Genomic DNA, 18,797 nt, shown 5'->3' on the forward strand with positions numbered 1-18,797 from the left:
ACCAAATCTGCAATTCCCTCTTTTCAAAAGGGTGTAGACTGTGTCTTTCTTATCTTTTTTTTTCTTGCTCTTTCCAATCAGTATGCAGATCTGGGTAAAGCCTCTTCGGGATTTTAATTTGTGTTGTCATGCCGTAATTTATTTCTTCTTATGTATGCTGCTTCATTGCCTCATATGTAATATCTATCAGTATCTCTGCATCCATACTCTTGTCCTGCTCTTTGTTTTCATTATTTTTTTCTGTCATTTCAGTTTTATTTTCTTCTTTTCCATTTTCCTCTTCTTCCTCTTTCTCATCTTCTTCATCCTCTACTATTTGCACATTAAGTCTCGATTTAATAACATTATCTATCCATGATAGACATGTTGAGCAAAATACTCTTGTATCCTTACTTGTATTTTGCTGGACTTCTGCGCATTGGGGATGCATGGATATGTTGTATGCATAACATTTCCTGATCAGGTTTTGTGGATTTACTATGATATACCACACCTTACACAGTTTGCATGCTTTAGGCATTCTTTTTCCTATTGTATCAATCAGTATATTCACAATGTACACTTTATTTTCTTTGAGGAATGTGTTGATTGATGTAAATTTTCCTTATAAGTCTCTTGACCACTTGAATTTTATTTGGAACTCCTTCAATTATTTTCATGATATTTTCTGCTGATTTGTTCCAGTTTGAAGAATCATATCCTTCCAATATGTCTATGAATACTTTTGCATCTTTTTGGTTAGGGCTGTTATTGATCTCATAGATGAGAAATGGCATCTCCCTTCCTGCTAACTCATCGTATTGCATTTCTGCAATGCAAGCAAGATTTTGCCATTGCTTGCCACAGTTGGAGCTTACTGCCATCCTGATCGAATTTACAATAATTCATTCAATAAACTAACTCAGTAGACACTATCCAACTATTCTCACACTAATCTTATCACCGACAAATCCTGAACACTTCTAGATATAATTCGTTTTCTAGTTATTACTCTTCATTACAATGAAAACAAGATAATTATCTCTTGACATATTAATGATTGATGAAAAAAAAATTGATGCCAAACTTACATGACGCTTTTAATAAAAAATTAGGCAATGAAAAAAAAAAATTATGTACCTTTACGTAATTTTGACGCAGTGTAAATCTAAAATTACCTGGAGGAAATCCAGGTACTTTGACAAAGAGTGGGAACAAGTGAAGAAACTGGCAGTCTTTATGATGATACTGATCTTAAATAAAATTACCCGTTTTGCTCCCTGACTTTCTCAGTCTAAGGGGTCAAGGTAACTGGGATGTTCTTCACTCTTTTGACGATTTCTTTATCAATTCTTTTTGCAGCATGGATATATCATATCGTATTTCTTACTCTTAATAAGAGGCATTGACCATTCTCATTTGTTAATGCCTGAAAAATTTTTTCAGACATAAAAAAATGGTTATTTTATTTATGAAAACTTGGAAGTGTAAAATGAAGTATGAAATATTGGAATGTGAGCGAGGGAAAAAAAATGAAATTAAGAGCAGAAAAAGATTTCTGTACTAAAATCCACAAGACTCAAAGCGACGAAAACTTCATCTTTTAACAACCAACAAAGACCTTCCTTACCAGGTAAGCAGCAAATGCAGTTATCTCCAGGACACAACTGTGGGCCTATTGTACCGTTACAGAAGTTAGGGTGAGAACAATAGCCTTGTGCTTCTCGGCAGACATCTGATCCGGGACAATCTAAAAGGGACAGTTTCATTTTTAGTCTCTTTGATATGGTAATGAATCTGGGGAAAATGTGTGTTTTGGAATGCAGAACACATAAACAGATCTTATCAAAAGACTTTTCTATTTATTTTTTATTCAAAGGTTCACTAAAATTAGCAGTGTTTATTCTTTACATATTTGTGACTATTGGAAATGCACACAGATACTACTAATATGAATCAGATCCATTAATTAGAATGAATAGATTACATGAGATTACCAAAAAATATGAAGCACGACTCAAAGAAATGAAGACTATCTTTTCACAATCAACAAAGGTGAGCAGCAAACGCAGTTCTCTCCAGGACACCATTCGGGGATTATTATATCATTACAGAAATTACGATGAGAACAATTGCCTTGTGCTTGTAGACAGACATCTGATTCGGGGCAATCTAAAAAGGATATTTTCATTTTTAGTCTCTTCGATATGGTAACGAACCTGAGGAAATGTACGTTTTGATATGCAGAATAGGTATACTGGTCGAATTTGGTTAAAAAATGAGAATAAAATTGAAAGCAGGCTTCTAAAAGTGACCTGTGACATTCAAAACCCGGTAAGGTATAAAATAAAGTTATATCAGTTTTAAAAAACTAAAACATTGATGATGAGAGTGTTATTATTATTAATAGGGCTTAGTTTTTCCAGACCTCTGAGTCTCAAGTAATCCTGAGAAGAAGGGAAAAAATAAAATAATAAATAAATAATTAAATAAAAAAAATTTAAACTTTATTTAAGAAACCTGTCTTATTCAAAAAATTTATGAACTTATTAAATTGAAAAATCTTTGCTTTCAGCAAGAATACTTTTCATTTTTGAATTTCGTAGATAAATTGATCTTTGCTGGGTCCAATTTGGGCACTCAATAAGTAAATGCCGCACTGTCATGGGTGTTTGACATCTATTACACTTTATTGGGTCAGCATGTGGTGTTGACATCAAGTGACCATGCAAGAATTTTGTGTGTCCTATACGGAGCCTTGTTAGGATCACCTCTTTTGATCTTTCTTTTTGTGAGGATGTCCTCCATACATACACTTCAGTTTTTATGTTTTTAAGTTTATTTATGCTTGGCACTGAGGCCTATTCTCTTTTCCAATCCTGGTAAATCAATGGCTTAACAGATGTTATCCAGTCTGACACTGGGGCATGTGTAATTGTTGGGGGGATAGTGCAGGCTAATTTGGCAGCTGAGTCTGCATTTTCATTTCCTTTTATTCCCACGTGTGCTGGGATCCAACATATTTCTATTGATAATCCTGATTGGAGGAGTTGATGAATTTTTATTTGTATTTCCTGCACTATTTGGTTTACTGATTTATACTGTCTTATAGCATCTATAGCACTACGTGAGTCACTGAAAATAACAGAGACACTTGCTTTTGCCTCAGATATCATATCAAGAGCCATCTGTATGGCTGTGACTTCAGCAGTAAATAATGATGATATTAAAGGTAGGCTTCTTTTGATTAACATATTTTTCGAAAATGCAGATGCTCCTACTCCAACATTATTTTTGGAGCCGTCTGTACATACCATGAATTTGTTTCCTTTTCTTCTGTGCTCCAAAGCATTTTGGCGGTACATTTCTGTACTTGTCATTTGCTTTTTAAGTAAGTAAGACAGGGAGGTACATATCTTTATTCGTTTTAAAATCCACGGTGATGGCAATTCCATTGGTGGGTGAAAGATTGGATCTATGTTATGCAAGTTCATTATGTATTTAGCTCCTTTTGGGAAAGAGCTAGTACTATTAACTTCTGTTACTGGATTACAGTTTTGAAAGCAGTCAGGTGTAGGAGACGATCCCGCTTGCAGTGAAAGACCTGTTTGTATTGTTATCAAATTACGGTGATATTTCAAGGGCAACACACCTGCCTCTACCAGAAGCGAGCTTGTTGGGGACAATCGGAATGCTCCTGTACACAATCGCACGCCTTCATGGTGCACTGCATCGGGAGTTTTTAATGCAGATTCTGAGGCGGATGAATATATTGGACAGAAGTAATCTATTATGGATAAGACTGTTGCCTTATATATCACTATTAAAATGTCTCGCTTTGCTCCCCAATTAGTGTGTGATAACTTTTTTCAATATGGCAAGGGCTTTGATGCCCGATGATGAGAGAGAGAGAGAGAGAGAGAGAGAGAGAGAGAGAGAGAGAGAGAGAGAGAGAGAGAGAGAGAGAGAGAGAGAGAGAGAATTTTCTGTTGTTCAATTAGGATCAAAGACAAATTTACCACTCTAAATAGGTAAACTTTCTATTTTGGGTTAATATCACTATTTCAGGCAAACCAATGTAATTAGCTCCTGAAATGTAAATTATGGATGAAAATACAAAGTGGCAAAATGAACCTGACCCATTGTGTTAGCAAATATACACAATGTAACAAGAATATTACAAATATATAGATGCAAATTGACATAACACTGACGTTTTGTCAATGTATCTAAACATCCAGGATTCCTGATACTACTCTGACGAAGTGGAAGATTTAATGAAGAAAATGGGAGTTCTTACAATGGCATTATCTTAGAGAAAACAACCGGTTTTGGCTACTGTCTTCCACAATCAGTTTTCATACAAAGGAGTCAAGGTAATTGGAATGCTTTTCACTTTTTGATGATTTCTGAATTAATTCTCTTCATGATATGAAAATGTCATTTCATATTACTTAGTCTTTATAACTGGTAACGTCATTTACTGAAACTACACAAAACTATTCTCATTTGTTATTTGTGCAAAAATAAATAAAATGTAAAGAAATGGCCTTCTTGTAAGATCCAGAAAACATACTATTAACTTTAAACAAAGAAAGAAATATTGGGATGAATTAAGAGCAGCAAACGTTTTCTGCACCAAATTTCACTTGACTTAAAGGATTGAAAATTGTTTCTTTTGTAACAATCAACAAGTACAGGATGACCTTACCTGGCCGGCAGCAAGAGCATTTCTCTCCAGCACACATCTCTGGAAGCAATGCACCATTACAGGTCTCATCAAGGTTTGAGGTGCAATAGCCATCTACATCCAGACAGGATGTTGTGTTAGGGCAAGCTGAAAGGAACAACAGCATTTTCAGTGCCTCCATTACTGTATTGAATCTCAGGGATGTACATTTTAAATGGAAATACTAAATACTCAAATTATTTTACTTCAAAAATGGCATATACACAGGTCTAATGAAAAGAACTTTGTTTCTAATTTTTTTTTTTTTTTTTTTTACAAATTCACCGAAAGTAGTGCAGTTAATTTTTGATGTATTGGTGATTAATGAAAATAGGTAGTATTAATAATACTAATAAGAAACAGTTACTATATTACTAAGAACCATTTAAAAAAATAGATATAAGGCACCTTGATAATTATGCTTAATCATAATACCTTTTTCAAGGGGAATTATTGGTATTTTGATGAAGAAATATTAAGATTTAAACTGGTAGCCTTTGCTATCTCTGCAATCTCAGATAAAATGACTTCTCACATTACCTCCTCAGAGTTTTGAACAAATGTGTATGCCTTATTTTATCACCATTAGTCTACACTTTTTTCCACCCAAGGTTTTTTGAGGGAGTAAGATCTTATGAAAGTTTAACAGCCTAATTTTTTATAAGTATTGCCAAGTTCACAAGGAAATCAGAACTTAGCCATTACTTGCGATATTCGAGACAGCAATTACAGCCATTTGAGCACAGAAGTGGGACATGTCTGATTGCAATAGCCTCTAGCTAACTGATAGTCAACTGGTTTCACAACACCGTCATAATTGTATTGATGAAGAAACCCAAGTAATGGCAAAGAAGAGTAGTACACAATCACATTAAATTATTCAATTTTCCAAGTATTAAGTAATCAAATATCAGATCAATGTTAATATTTTCCACATCGTTTACTGAAATTACCAAATAAATGCTTGACTGCTTTAGAACTTAAAAAAAATAATTTTAGATTAAAGGCTCCACTTTGGAGGGGTGCCGATCGTAAAAATATTTGCCAAAAATACACTAATCAAGACAGGCTAATGAATTTATCAGGCATTATTAGCACTATAATAACGCATATTCTCTGTGAGTTTTATCATCCTACAGGGAAAACAAATGATTTTATGAAAAAATGTGAAATTCAGGGCCCCTTGTACTGAAGGTTATTTGGTGATCGGTGAGAAACTACAGTCTTGAATAGAAATTCGGTCTGACAGAATGTTGGTATATCCCCCTGGAACATGCACATAAATCATTATCAAAATAGAACAGTAAATAAGCACGTAACAAAAAAAAAAAAAGAGAGCAACAACTGAAGCGAAAGCGCAGCCGATAAATATGGAAATCGCAAATATTATAAATATTATAGTATATCTCTCTAAATTGGTCGATGTCGTTTTCTACGTTTCCTACGAGTAGTTTCATCTCAGAAAACCATTTAAGGGTATCTAAACTAATTTTTCAAGTTTCTTGTCCTCAGAAAAAATCGCTTTTTTGCTTTTTCTCTGGTTTGGTTTTTTCGGGAAGATGGGGGGGCATTTCTTTGATTTTCCTAAATAATATAATTTTTAGATGTTTTAGGCTATCAAGTGACATAATAACTACAAACTCTCAGAAGGTTTTGTCCCTAAATCGAGGTTTGAATTTTTTCTGAATATTTCTTCCTAGCTATAGTCTTATTTTTCGGCGGGGCTTTCGCTGAACTTACCTGAAGTTGTTGCTCTTTTTTTTGTTGTTACGTGCTTACTTACTGTTCTATTTTGATAATACTTTATGTGCATGTTCCAGGGGGATATACCAACATTCTGTCAGACCGAATTTCTATTCAAGACTGTAGTTTCTCACCGATCACCAAATAACCTTCAGTACAAGGGGCCCTGAATTTCACATTTTTTCATAAAATCATTTATTTTCCCTGTAGAATGATAAAACTCACAGAGAATATGCGTTATTATAGTGCAAATAATGCCTGATAAATTCATTAGCCTGTCTTGATTAGTGTATTTTTGGCAAATATTTTTACGATCGGCACCCCTACAGACTGGTGCAAAGTGGAGACTACCCTTAAGTTACCATTATGTTTCCCTATTCAGTGCTATAGATGTGCAGCACAGTATTAAGACCAACAGACTGGTGGGCATTCTGTGGAATGGCCAGAATTCTGCTGCAAGATGTTAGTTTAAAATATTGAGCAAATTCTGAATTTGCAACCATTACGGTGAAGTCAACGGTACGAGAGAACCAGGTAACTACCAGCCAGCCTACATGCTGCCTGTGGATTTAACCTTATAGCAACAACAGATAATTAAGATGTTGGCAATTTAACTGACCTGATACCACGAATAGTATGAAGGTTAAAAACATGCAAGAGGAATACAGAGAAAAAGGACAAGTAACACTTGAAAATGACCTGTGACCTTCAAAATATGGCAAGGTCCCAAATATCCAAGACAGGTGACTTAAGAAAAAAGTTAATTCATCTGTTGAATAGCAGCATGGACTGCAGAGTTTCACGAATCTCATGGTAATCTAAGTTTAAGATTTCATAAATTGGTAATAAATTTTCTGTCTTTAAATCTGGCATTGGGACGTGTGACCCTATGGAAGTGGACTGAACAAGAATATTTAATATGATATAACACTATTCAGGTTTAAATGGTTTTTGCAGAGATAAGCAACGTTTGTAGTGAATCGAAAATGTTTCTTTAGGATTACAAGATGACTGATGTGGAAGTTTGTCTCGCTTTTCAGTCATACTCAATTGAGCTCTTACAAAGCATTCCACTGGCTGTGGAAGATTTGTATGTACAGTGGACCCCTGTATTCACATTCTCCGGATTTGCGGACTCACACATTCGCGGATTTCTCTTGGGAACATTTCCCCGCATTATTAAAGGAAAATTCGCCCATTTGCGGTATTTTTCTATGAGAAATACCCACAAATTCCTGGTTTTTTAATCAGTTTCATCATAAAATGTACTTTTGTGAAAAACTATTTAAAAAACCAGGTATAAAAATTGTTAGTGGTTTTTTCTTCAGTTTTAACTAACAAAATAGGAGGTTTTAAGCAATTTTTATAGGGGTGCCAACTATTCGCGGGTTCTAACTATTCACAAGGAGTCTGGTACACATCCCCCGCGAATACGGGGGGACCACTGTACTCACTTGGAATGCAACACGTGCAGGATTCACCGACCACATCAACGCAACCAGCTCCTGGTAGCGGCTCTTCTCCCTCAGCACAAGTCTTTCTGCATGTTCCGTTGTTGGCTGCACACTCATCACTCGGTAGGCATTCTTCTGGAATGCAACAATGGTTGTGATAACCATCGCAATAAAGAATTGATGCAAAAAGTAATTGATGCAAAAAGTAATTGATGCAAAAAGTACAATGATTATGTTAAAAAAAAAGATCAAATCAAGATTATCGCTTACACGATCTGTACTTGCTTAGGACATAAAGACAAGACTCTAAGGACTGACAATTATGGTTTTCATCTCATCTGTCCACCCACAGGTAAGGATTTGGCCGATGCGCATGAGTAACTAGTGACTGGTTGAAAATTGTTTCCAATATCATTGGCTTATTGTGATAAGTATTAAAACTATCTTCAGTAACATATTTGAATATGTATACATTCAAATACCCTTACACCTTATCTAAATCATAAACATGCCAATTTGTCTCGATAATATACTATACAAGCAAAAGAAAGATGAGCTTGGATCAAAAAGTCCAAATATATTAAACATAAACAAATGTTGGGCTTGCAATTATATTAAATTATATCACTAGTACAGCTCAGGATCCACAGACTTACGACCGCAAACTATTCAGATAACAAGGCTTCCTAATCATTCAAACTTTTTTCCGTGTACAATTTCATATAAAAAAATAACTTCATTACGATACCCAAGATATATCCACGTATGTTAAGTGGAAAAATAACCTTTATAATACTGTTGACTGATAGATTATGGAGCATTGGCAAGTGAATGATAGGCTTATACTATTGATTTGACCGGTATTTGATTTTACTGGCCTTCTTTTTAAGCACACCTTTATTTCATATCAGTCAAAATTAATTCCTTATTGTAAGCTTTAATTATTCATTCTAAGTATTGTTTCAATGCCTTTTTCATACTGTATATGCCAACACAAAGAATGAGGGGAACTATGCGATTTTAAACTTCTGCTCGATAAGGTTGTTTACCAAAATGCTCCTGATATTGCCTGATCACCGAGGTATTATAAGAAAAAAATTATATGAATAAGGAAAGTCTTCTGAAAAGAAACACCCAATACTATTGCCAATTTACATTTAACCTAATTAGCCTAATAGACAACAGTATATTTCATGCTGATTTTGAATATTAGCTAACATGTACTACATGAAGGAAATTATTAAAATACCATTTTGCACTTGTTAACCAGATGTACTTTTATCTGCTTACAATAAGATAAAACAATTATCAAAAGCCCATCGTTAGTTGAACTGCGTAGACTATTTGATACAAGATTCTCTCTCGTGCTTGAATTGTTATATCATCGAAATAAATCAACATATATATGAGCATTTAGATGTATTAATAAAAACTGTTTGCATTGATATCGGAAACACTGATTGCAGCCAATCACAAGCTGGGTATGTGTATGTGTATCCCACATCTACCTAAAACGAATGAAGTAAACTGTAGTTTTCCTGGCCACCTGTTTTCCTATACATCTAATAACTACACCAGAGATTTTTTTCTAACTTTGGTATCAGTAAGGTTAATCTCAGACATAACTCTAACCAACTCCAAAGAAGCTAAGGGTAAGACAATTCAATTTTGGATGGAGAAATATGAAGAACAATGGTCCATGTGAGGATTTATTTGGACATCCAAATGGGATATCTAAAGCTAGCCTGGGGAACTGTGGCAAATGAGGTAAAAAGGAAAATGCACACAAAATAATGATGTCAAATGAGGGCAAAGGTTAAATCTGCAGTTTCAAAAGCAGGTTGAACCTTAGAAGTTCCCAGATCTTGAAGTGATGTTCCGTCTTGCTTCAAGGAACACCCCCAGTGTCCTACAGTGAACATTCTATTTTGGATTATTACTCACTATTTCAGGCAAAACAATATGTCTCCTGACATTTTGATGACTGGTGACAACACAAATGTATGTCAAAATTAACCTGACCCATTCATTAAAAACTTAAGAAAAAAATATGATGCACCTTGATGTAATATTAACGCTTTGTACACATCTAAAGAGAACTACAGTCATTACGATGGCATTGGTCTTGGATAAATGACCTGCTTTGGTTTCAGACTTTCTCTGTTCTGATGCTAAAAGGTGAAGATAATCTTAACATAAAACTCATTTGATTACTTCTGAATAACTTTAATCTGTGCATGAAAATGCCAATTCCAATTTCATCCTTGCTCCTTAGGCAGACAAAAACATTTACTGAAATATCATTCCTATAGTATCATTTGTAGTTTCTGCAAAAGCATATACAGTGTAAAGATTGGGAAAACTTTGAAGTTTAATGAAGAATGCAACATTGGAATTTGAGAAACAAAAAAACAGAATTTAAGTGCAGAAAAAGTTTTCTATACCAAAATATACGCTCCCCAGAGACGAAAATCGTACATCTAACAAACAGCCAGGACAGAGGGCTCGATGAGCTTACCTGGCAGGCAGCAAATGCATTTCTCTCCAATACACCAGTCGGGGATTATCGTACCATTACAGGAGCAACGATCAACGGTGCAATAGCCTGAAAACTCTCTGCATTTGTCTGTCGTCGGGCATCCACAGCACAGGCAGTCTCTAGAGCAGAATCCTGTAGGAATCCTGCCATCTTCGCACCAACTCTGGCACACGCCGTTGTAGGTAAATTCACACTCCTTTGTCGACTGGCAGGGAATTTCAATATCCCCTGCAAAGATTAGGCTGTTGTTAAGTAAAAATTTTCACTGTTACTTTTTATGTTTAATTTCTCTCTTATGGGATTTTATTTACCATGCATTTTTATTTGCTAATTGCATACTCAAGGAAAATCCTCCATTTACTAGTTTTCTTTCTAAAGTGGTTACATTTGGATTTTAGTGATTCCATATATGGTATGTATATACTGTATATAGGTAATATTTAATATAGTATATGATATATATACATATATATATATATATATATATTAACTATTATATATATATATATATTATATATATATATATATAGATATATATATATATATATATATAAATATATATATATATATATATATAAATGAATAACTTGATCACGAAGTATATAAAACGTGATGCTATGTATAAATAAAGGTGATGCCACAGAGCAAAATGGAAAGGCAAGAAAGCCAAGAACTTTTGGTCTAACGCGACCCTTTACTAGGTACAACTGATCATAACAGAGCAAAAACATAGTACAAGTAGGCTTAGTATCCAAACTGACATCACAAGATTAGCATAAGATCCAATTCACTCTACAGAAACGAAAAAAGGCCAGTGGGCAAGAATAGAGATTTAAGGCAGCCACACCTTGGAGGAAACATACACGTGGTCAACAGATGATTCAGTCAAAAAAAAATAGATTTCGTCTTTTCACTCATTTTTTGGAACATTTTTGTAAATTTCATGTTAACTAATACAAAATGTTAAAATTTGCCTTGACAACGCACAGCGCCTAAATCCTTAATCTATTTTTTCGGGATGCTACAAAGTCGTATATGCCTCGTTTTTCAAAATGTAATGTTTTCTGACTGAATCATCTGTTGACCACGTGTGTGTTTCCTCCAAGATGTGGCTGCCTTAAATCTCTAATCTTGCCCACGGGCATTTTTACGTTTCTGTAGAGTGAATTGGATCTTATGCTAATCTTGTAATTGGACCTTATGCTAATCTTGTAATGTCAGTTTGGATACTAAGCCTAATTGTACTACTATGTTTTTGCTGTTATGATCACTTGTGCCTAAGTAAAGGGTCGTGTTAGACCGAAAGTTCTAGGCTTTCTTGCCTTTCCATTTTCCTCTGTGGCATCACCTTTATATATATATATAATATATATATATATATATATATATATATATATATATATATATATAATATATATATATATATATATGTGTGTGTGTGTGTGTGTGTGTGTGTGTAGTGTGTGTGTGTGTGTGTGTGTGTGTGTGGTGTGTAAGTAGCCATATATTTTACTTTGTACCCCGAAGAAGAGTACGCAATACACGAAAGCGCTTGGTACCTGGTCTTTAATTTTTCACCTTTCATGTGGCTACTTACATACATATTTGTCACGTGGTGTTTGGTGACTTATTGCTGATATATATATATATATATATATATATATATATATATATATATATATTATATAATATATATATATATTATATATATATATATATTTGTACTCCGCAATAAAAATGAAGGAAAAAGCAGAGAGAGAAAAGAGGAAATGGAGTTCTTAATTTGTTCCAACAGTTTCTCCTTCCATTAGACCTCTTCCGGGGAAGTTTATTGTCATTCATGGTGAAGAAATGTGTTTAAGTAAGACGAAGGACTTGATAAGTGATGCCAGTACATATGAACCTTTGCTATATACCCCATTAAAGAGAGTTAATAGTGAATTTCACAGAGAAATTAATTAATCTTCGGCAAAAAACGGGATATGACTGGCAGGTTTCTTTCACACAATGCAAGTCTACCCTATTCGAACAGTAATGTAAAGATCCATAAACCCAGTCATCCTATGTGACCTATAATAATCAGTACAGTTGGTAGTTTTACAGATGCTTTAGCTGTTTATTGGCACAATTTCCAAGTAACATTTTATAAATTCTGCTTTGTTAATAATGTGCAAAAATGTAAGCTTACAATGAAATTATGGGTAGTTTTGATATAAATATTTTGTCACCTTTTAGATATTTTCTAGATTTTTTTGATACGTGAACTAGATAAATGTTTTTACTTTAATAGTTCGTATCGTTTTATAGTTTAGACTTTACGTAGTAGATATTAGCTTTATTTTTAATGGTAAATATTTTGGACAGAAATTTAATATGCAGATGGGAAATAGCCTTTCACTTGTTCTCTCTAACATTTAACACAGAATATGATAAAAAAAAGTACAGCAATCAGGAATAAGATCTATGTTTTTAAGAGTTCTTCATATAGTCAGCCCTGACGTCTGATGACGAGATAGATTATAGATATGGATTGGGTCTTGAGCACAATTTTATTTTACATGATATAGATGAGTGTTTCTCTCTGGCCAAAATATCTTTTTATTCCACTAGCCAAAATATGAATTTTAATAGCAATATACTGTGTTCGCCATATATGTCAGCCTATGACCATATTATCACCCACTTAAATTACTAAATTTAACTTCTGTATTTTCCTATCGCAATACCATTGGCAGAACTTTAATAAGAAATAGTCCTATAGTATAAAACAGAGGGGTTGTGTACAAAAATCCTTGTGGTGGCAATAAATCTTATATTGGACGATCAGCAAAAACTATTGAGAAACTGATTGCACAGCATATGTACAGTATTGCTACTGATCAGAAAAAGTTGCCAGTAGCAAACATGCTAGAGAATGTTTTTATCCAATTCCATGGTCTAAAGCAAGAATCTTGTTCAGAAACAATCTTATTAAGAGAAATCTAATAGAAACGGTATGTATTCAGTATAGCAAAGACAATAACTTGAATGGCTGAATTGGTTTATTCAATACAGACCCGCTCTCTCTACATATGAAAACTCAGTACATATTATGTAACATATTGACTTGAGTATTTACTTAATTGCCTTTTTAGCCTCATTAGACTTGACCTTTTCTGTTGGACAAACTACATATTAGACACTTTATATTTTACATTATCCTGTAATAGATGTAAGCTCCATTAACCATTTTTACTTATGTTTTATGTAATACTTTAAGTCAAATATAAACACATGTCCAGTATATTTTCCTTTACTATCTGATTAGTCAATAAAGTTCCCTTGAAGAGGCCTGATGGAAGGTGAAACTGCTGGTACAAATTGAGAACTCATTTCCTTTTTCCTAACTGGTTTCTCCTTCATTGTCATTGTGGAATATATTTGATATTTGACCTTCGTGAATAAGAGGAATACATATATACAAATACAAACACACACACACATATATACATATGATATATATGTATATATATATCATTATATATATATATATATAATATATATATATATATATAGATATCTATATATATATATATTATATATATATACTATAAGTATATAGCATTAAGCTACAAATGTCCATATGCATATATTCACACATACTACTATACTCTATATAATTATGAGTGTGAAAGTGTGGGTATGTGTAGAACTTTGCAATTTTATTTATACTTAATCTACTTTAATTTTGTTTCACCTTCCTTCTAAGAAGAAACAAACTTATGTTTCGTTCTCTTTACACTTGTCACATGTGTATGTATGTGCATATTTGTGTGTGCGAGTATATACTTACGAGGAGAGCGCTTCGTCTTAGAGAGAGGATTATACGGACAGCAGACTTCATTTTCTTCATCACAAAGGAATTCAGATCCAGTGTCACATAAATCCTTGGGAACGCAGAAGCCGCCCTTTTCAGCGCATCTCGTGATACCCTTGTTGCTTTGAGCCTAATAAGCGGATAAAAAAATAAATGATATAGCAAAAAATGAACTGATGAATATTTCAAAATATGATGATGAAAACAGTACATAAAGAATGTGGGATAAATCCTGATAAATACATAAATGATGATTTCGTCTATGACAGCGGACTGAGAATATGTAGATTTTTTTTACTGAAGCAAGCCAAACTGCAATTATCATTGTTTTAAATTTCTCTAATTTTTTTCTTTACATTATAAACATTACTATACAAACAAAAACTGTGGGTTACAATCAAGCCTTTAAAAAGACTGCGTACAAAATTAATAAGTTCAATATGTACATATATATATGAGTGTATTATGTATTTATACATATATACACACACACACACACACACACATATAATATGTATATATATATATATATATATATATATATATATATGTCACACACACACATATATATATATATATATATATATCTATATATATATATATATATATATATATACACATATGTATATATATACACACATGTATGTATATGAATAACTTGGTCACGAAGTATATAAAACGTGATGCTATGTATAAATAAAGGTTTTTTTGCCACGAAGGAAAAAAATGTAAAAGCGAGTTAGCTGAGTACTTTCGGTCATATTCGGACCCTTTACTGAGGCATACTGATTTTACAAAGAACACCATAGTCAAAAGAAGGCTTAATATACAAACTGACACTACCAGATTAGCCATAAGGGCGATTTTCACTCTACATAGAGGAGGAGGAGTCATAGGTTAGCCACACCTTGAAGGATACCCGCAATAAACAAGTGATCCTTCCAGAAAAACAGTACATTTTGAAAACAACACGGGAGCATATACAATTTAATATCATGAATTTTTACACAAATTTTCCCAACAAAAATTGTTATTAATGAAAAGACGAAAGAAAATATAAATATATATATATCGAGCAAGAGAAAGAGGGAGAGAGAATATCGAACCAGAGAGAGAGAGAGAGAGAGAGAGAGAGAGAGAGAGAGAGAGAGAGAGAGAGAGAATTAATAACTATATACATGTGGGACTAATTTATTAGTCGTTCATTTATTTCTCTAATTTTTTTCTTTACATTATAAACATTACTATACAAACAAAAACTGTGGGTTACAATTCAAGCCTTTAAAAAGACTGCGTACAAAATTAATAAGTTCAATATGTAAATATATATATGAGTTTATTTTGTATTTATACATATATATGCATTATATACATATATATATCTATATATATAAAGATATATATATATATATATATATATATATATATACAATATATAGCATATATATATTATATATAATATCTATATATATATATTATATATAATATAGATATTATTATATGTACATATATACTATATATATATATATATATATATATATATATATATATATAAATAATATATAAAAATGGATATATATGCACATAATATAATACACTATATATTATATTCTGATATATATATTATATCTCTATATATATATAATTTATGCGTATATATATGATATATATATATACTATATATATACTATAGTCTATATCTCTATATATATATAAGATAGACTTATATCTGTCCTATTATCCTATATATATATATATCTATATCTCTATCTATCATATATATATATATATTCATATGATATATATGCATATATATATATATATTATATATATATACTATATATATATATATATATATATATATAAAATGATATATTGCCATATGTATATATATACACACACATGTATGTATATGAATAACTTGATCACGAATATATATATATTTATATTTTCTTTCGTCTTTTCATTAATAACAATTTTTGTTGGGAAAATTTGTGTAAAAATGAATGATATTAAATTGTATATGCTCCCGTGTTGTTTTCAAAATGTACTGTTTTTCTGGAAGAATCACTTGTTTATTGCGGGTATTCCTCTTCAAGGTGTGGCTAGCCTATGACTCCTCCTCCTCTATGTAGAGTGAAAATCGCCCTTATGGCTAATCTGGTAGTGTCAGTTTGTATATTAAGCCTTCTTTTGACTATGGTGTTCTTTGTAAAGTCAGTATGCCTCAGTAAAGGGTCCGAATATGACCGAAAGTACTCGGCTAACTCGCTTTTTAATTTTTTTCCTTAGTGGCAAAAAAAACCTTTATGTATGTATATATATATATATATATATATATATATATATATATATATATATATATATATATATATAAATATATACACACACACACACATATATATATATATACATATCTATATATATATACCATATATATATATATATATATATATATATATATATATATAATATATATATATATATATATATATATATACACCCATTATACATACATATATATATGAATAATTATCACATCACCGTGATTCATATAAATCATTCGAGCTACAAATGTCCTTTAATATCTAATTCGCTCTACTTCGGGCTACAAATGTCCTTTAATATCCGAGGTAGAGCAAATTAGATATTAAAGGACATTTGTAGCTCGAATGATTTATATGAATCACGGTGATGTGATAAGTATTCATAGCAAGTCTATGTTGGTCAAACGTTCAAATTGGCTAACAGGGTTGAGGGGGTTTCATATCGATTACGAAAACACTGAGATCGACGGTGATTTGTAATGGTCAGAATCGATATAAACTTATAGCCTCTCTGTTGGCAGACTCGATAACGTCACTGTCCGTTCTGATTTCGTTTCCCGTCCACTGGATGGTGGTTCGATCCCATGGAGGGGACGAAATTATTATCAACCAAAAAATTCCCCTTCGGTACATATATGAAAATATATAAATTCCGAGGTAGAGCGAATTAGATATCAAAGGACATTTGTAGCTCGAATGACACACACACACACACACACACACACATATATATATATATATATATATATATATATATATATATATATATATATATATATATATATATATATATATATATATATATATATATATATATATATATATATATATATATAATATATATATATATATATATATATATATATATATATATATATATATATATATATATATATATATATATATATATATATATATATATATATATATATATATATATATATATATACTAAGCAAAGTAAAACAGCAAGCACTTCCTTCTTACCGCAGTAGCAAGCAGCAGCAAGAACCCTATGCAATGGAGGAACCTATACTTCTCATTCATGTTTGCCTTGGCGAGACTTGTATTTTACTCTGAAAAAAGCCAAAAAAAAAAAAAAAGTGGTGGGGTTATTTTTCCTTTATATTGAGAGTGCTGGATGCTGTTTTTCTCTTACTTGGCAGTCAATGCTACTAGTTTTTGAAGTCCCAACTGTCGAGTCCTAGACTTAGGAGGCGTCACAAGAGCCATAATGTATTATGGCTCTGGCATAATAACACTCAGCCTTACCGGCGAAGTGGTAAAATATTGCCTTAAGTATATTGCTATTAAATCCCCCTTAGCTGTTACATATGTGCTGGTCTAGTGGACCAGTTTTGAGGAACTTCTTGTAACAAGTACAGTTTGATATTCCAAGAATTTTACTGGAAAATATGTGAAATTGTAGCAGAAAATTTAATGTTATATAAAACTTGGTCTTCAGAATAAGCTGCTAGTCTTTAATATATTTTCTTTCATCATTGAATAGGCATTACTTGATTTCTACCAATTCTAATCACAAATTCTCAAAGCAGGTTTCTTGGCGAAGAAATATTATGACTGATAAATAAGAAAGATTATGATCTTAGCAAAGAAATATTATGACTGATAAACAAGAAACAGATTATGAAACATGTCTCAAATGAAAATAAGGGAATGGAACTTTTTTTGAGCATCACATTATTTAACAAAAAGTTTTTTCATTTGTAAAAAAATAAATAATAGTTAAAAAAAATGTAACCTTCTGGATGTGTCTCCATGAAAGTCAGTGTGAAAAAAAAAAAAAAAAAAAAAAAACCAGAGGTCAGTCAGTCAAAAGCTATATATCTACATAACCTAAATGCTCTAGAAAAAGTAGCATTTTACTCACCTGCTTGCGATGGATATACTGAATCTGTTGCCCAAAACCTCGAGGTTTTTATAGGATAATGCTCAATGACTCACACTTGTGAGACGAGCTCGAAATACAGGTGTTGCAGCAGATAGTAAATAAATAAATGACCAATGTGATAAGTAATTAAATCCAAAGTGATGGTGAGACCAGATGAAATAGCATAACGACCAGGCCAGCTTGGTGGTTAGCAACATTCTCTTACGTGTAGAGGCAATTGCCTCCTCAAATCTAGCTCCTAACCCTTTGATTCATTCGGG

At 32.4% G+C, this 18,797-nt stretch overlaps 1 protein-coding gene across 9 annotated transcripts in view; it reads right to left on the minus strand.

The window, feature by feature from the left end:
- LOC135209731 (keratin-associated protein 10-7-like) overlaps positions 1 to 17,732 on the minus strand; it is a 43,139-nt gene extending 25,407 nt beyond the window's left edge. For 8 of the 9 annotated variants that reach the window (XM_064242505.1, XM_064242508.1, XM_064242504.1 and 5 more), the window contains exons 1-6: positions 17,613 to 17,732; positions 14,277 to 14,430; positions 10,424 to 10,672; positions 7,906 to 8,040; positions 4,691 to 4,816; positions 1,610 to 1,729 (exon numbers count right to left, since the gene is read on the minus strand). In XM_064242505.1, coding sequence (XP_064098575.1) covers positions 1,610 to 1,729; positions 4,691 to 4,816; positions 7,906 to 8,040; positions 10,424 to 10,672; positions 14,277 to 14,430; positions 17,613 to 17,672 — 844 coding nt within the window. In that variant the 5' untranslated portion in view covers positions 17,673 to 17,732. The remainder of the gene's footprint in view (positions 1 to 1,609; positions 1,730 to 4,690; positions 4,817 to 7,905; positions 8,041 to 10,423; positions 10,673 to 14,276; positions 14,431 to 17,612) is intronic. The other variant, XM_064242500.1, reaches the window with a different exon arrangement.
- Between the last annotated feature and the right edge of the window lie 1,065 nt (positions 17,733 to 18,797).

The sequence above is a fragment of the Macrobrachium nipponense genome, chromosome 38 (genome assembly GCF_015104395.2).
Source record: "Macrobrachium nipponense isolate FS-2020 chromosome 38, ASM1510439v2, whole genome shotgun sequence".
Taxonomy (NCBI): domain Eukaryota; kingdom Metazoa; phylum Arthropoda; class Malacostraca; order Decapoda; family Palaemonidae; genus Macrobrachium; species Macrobrachium nipponense.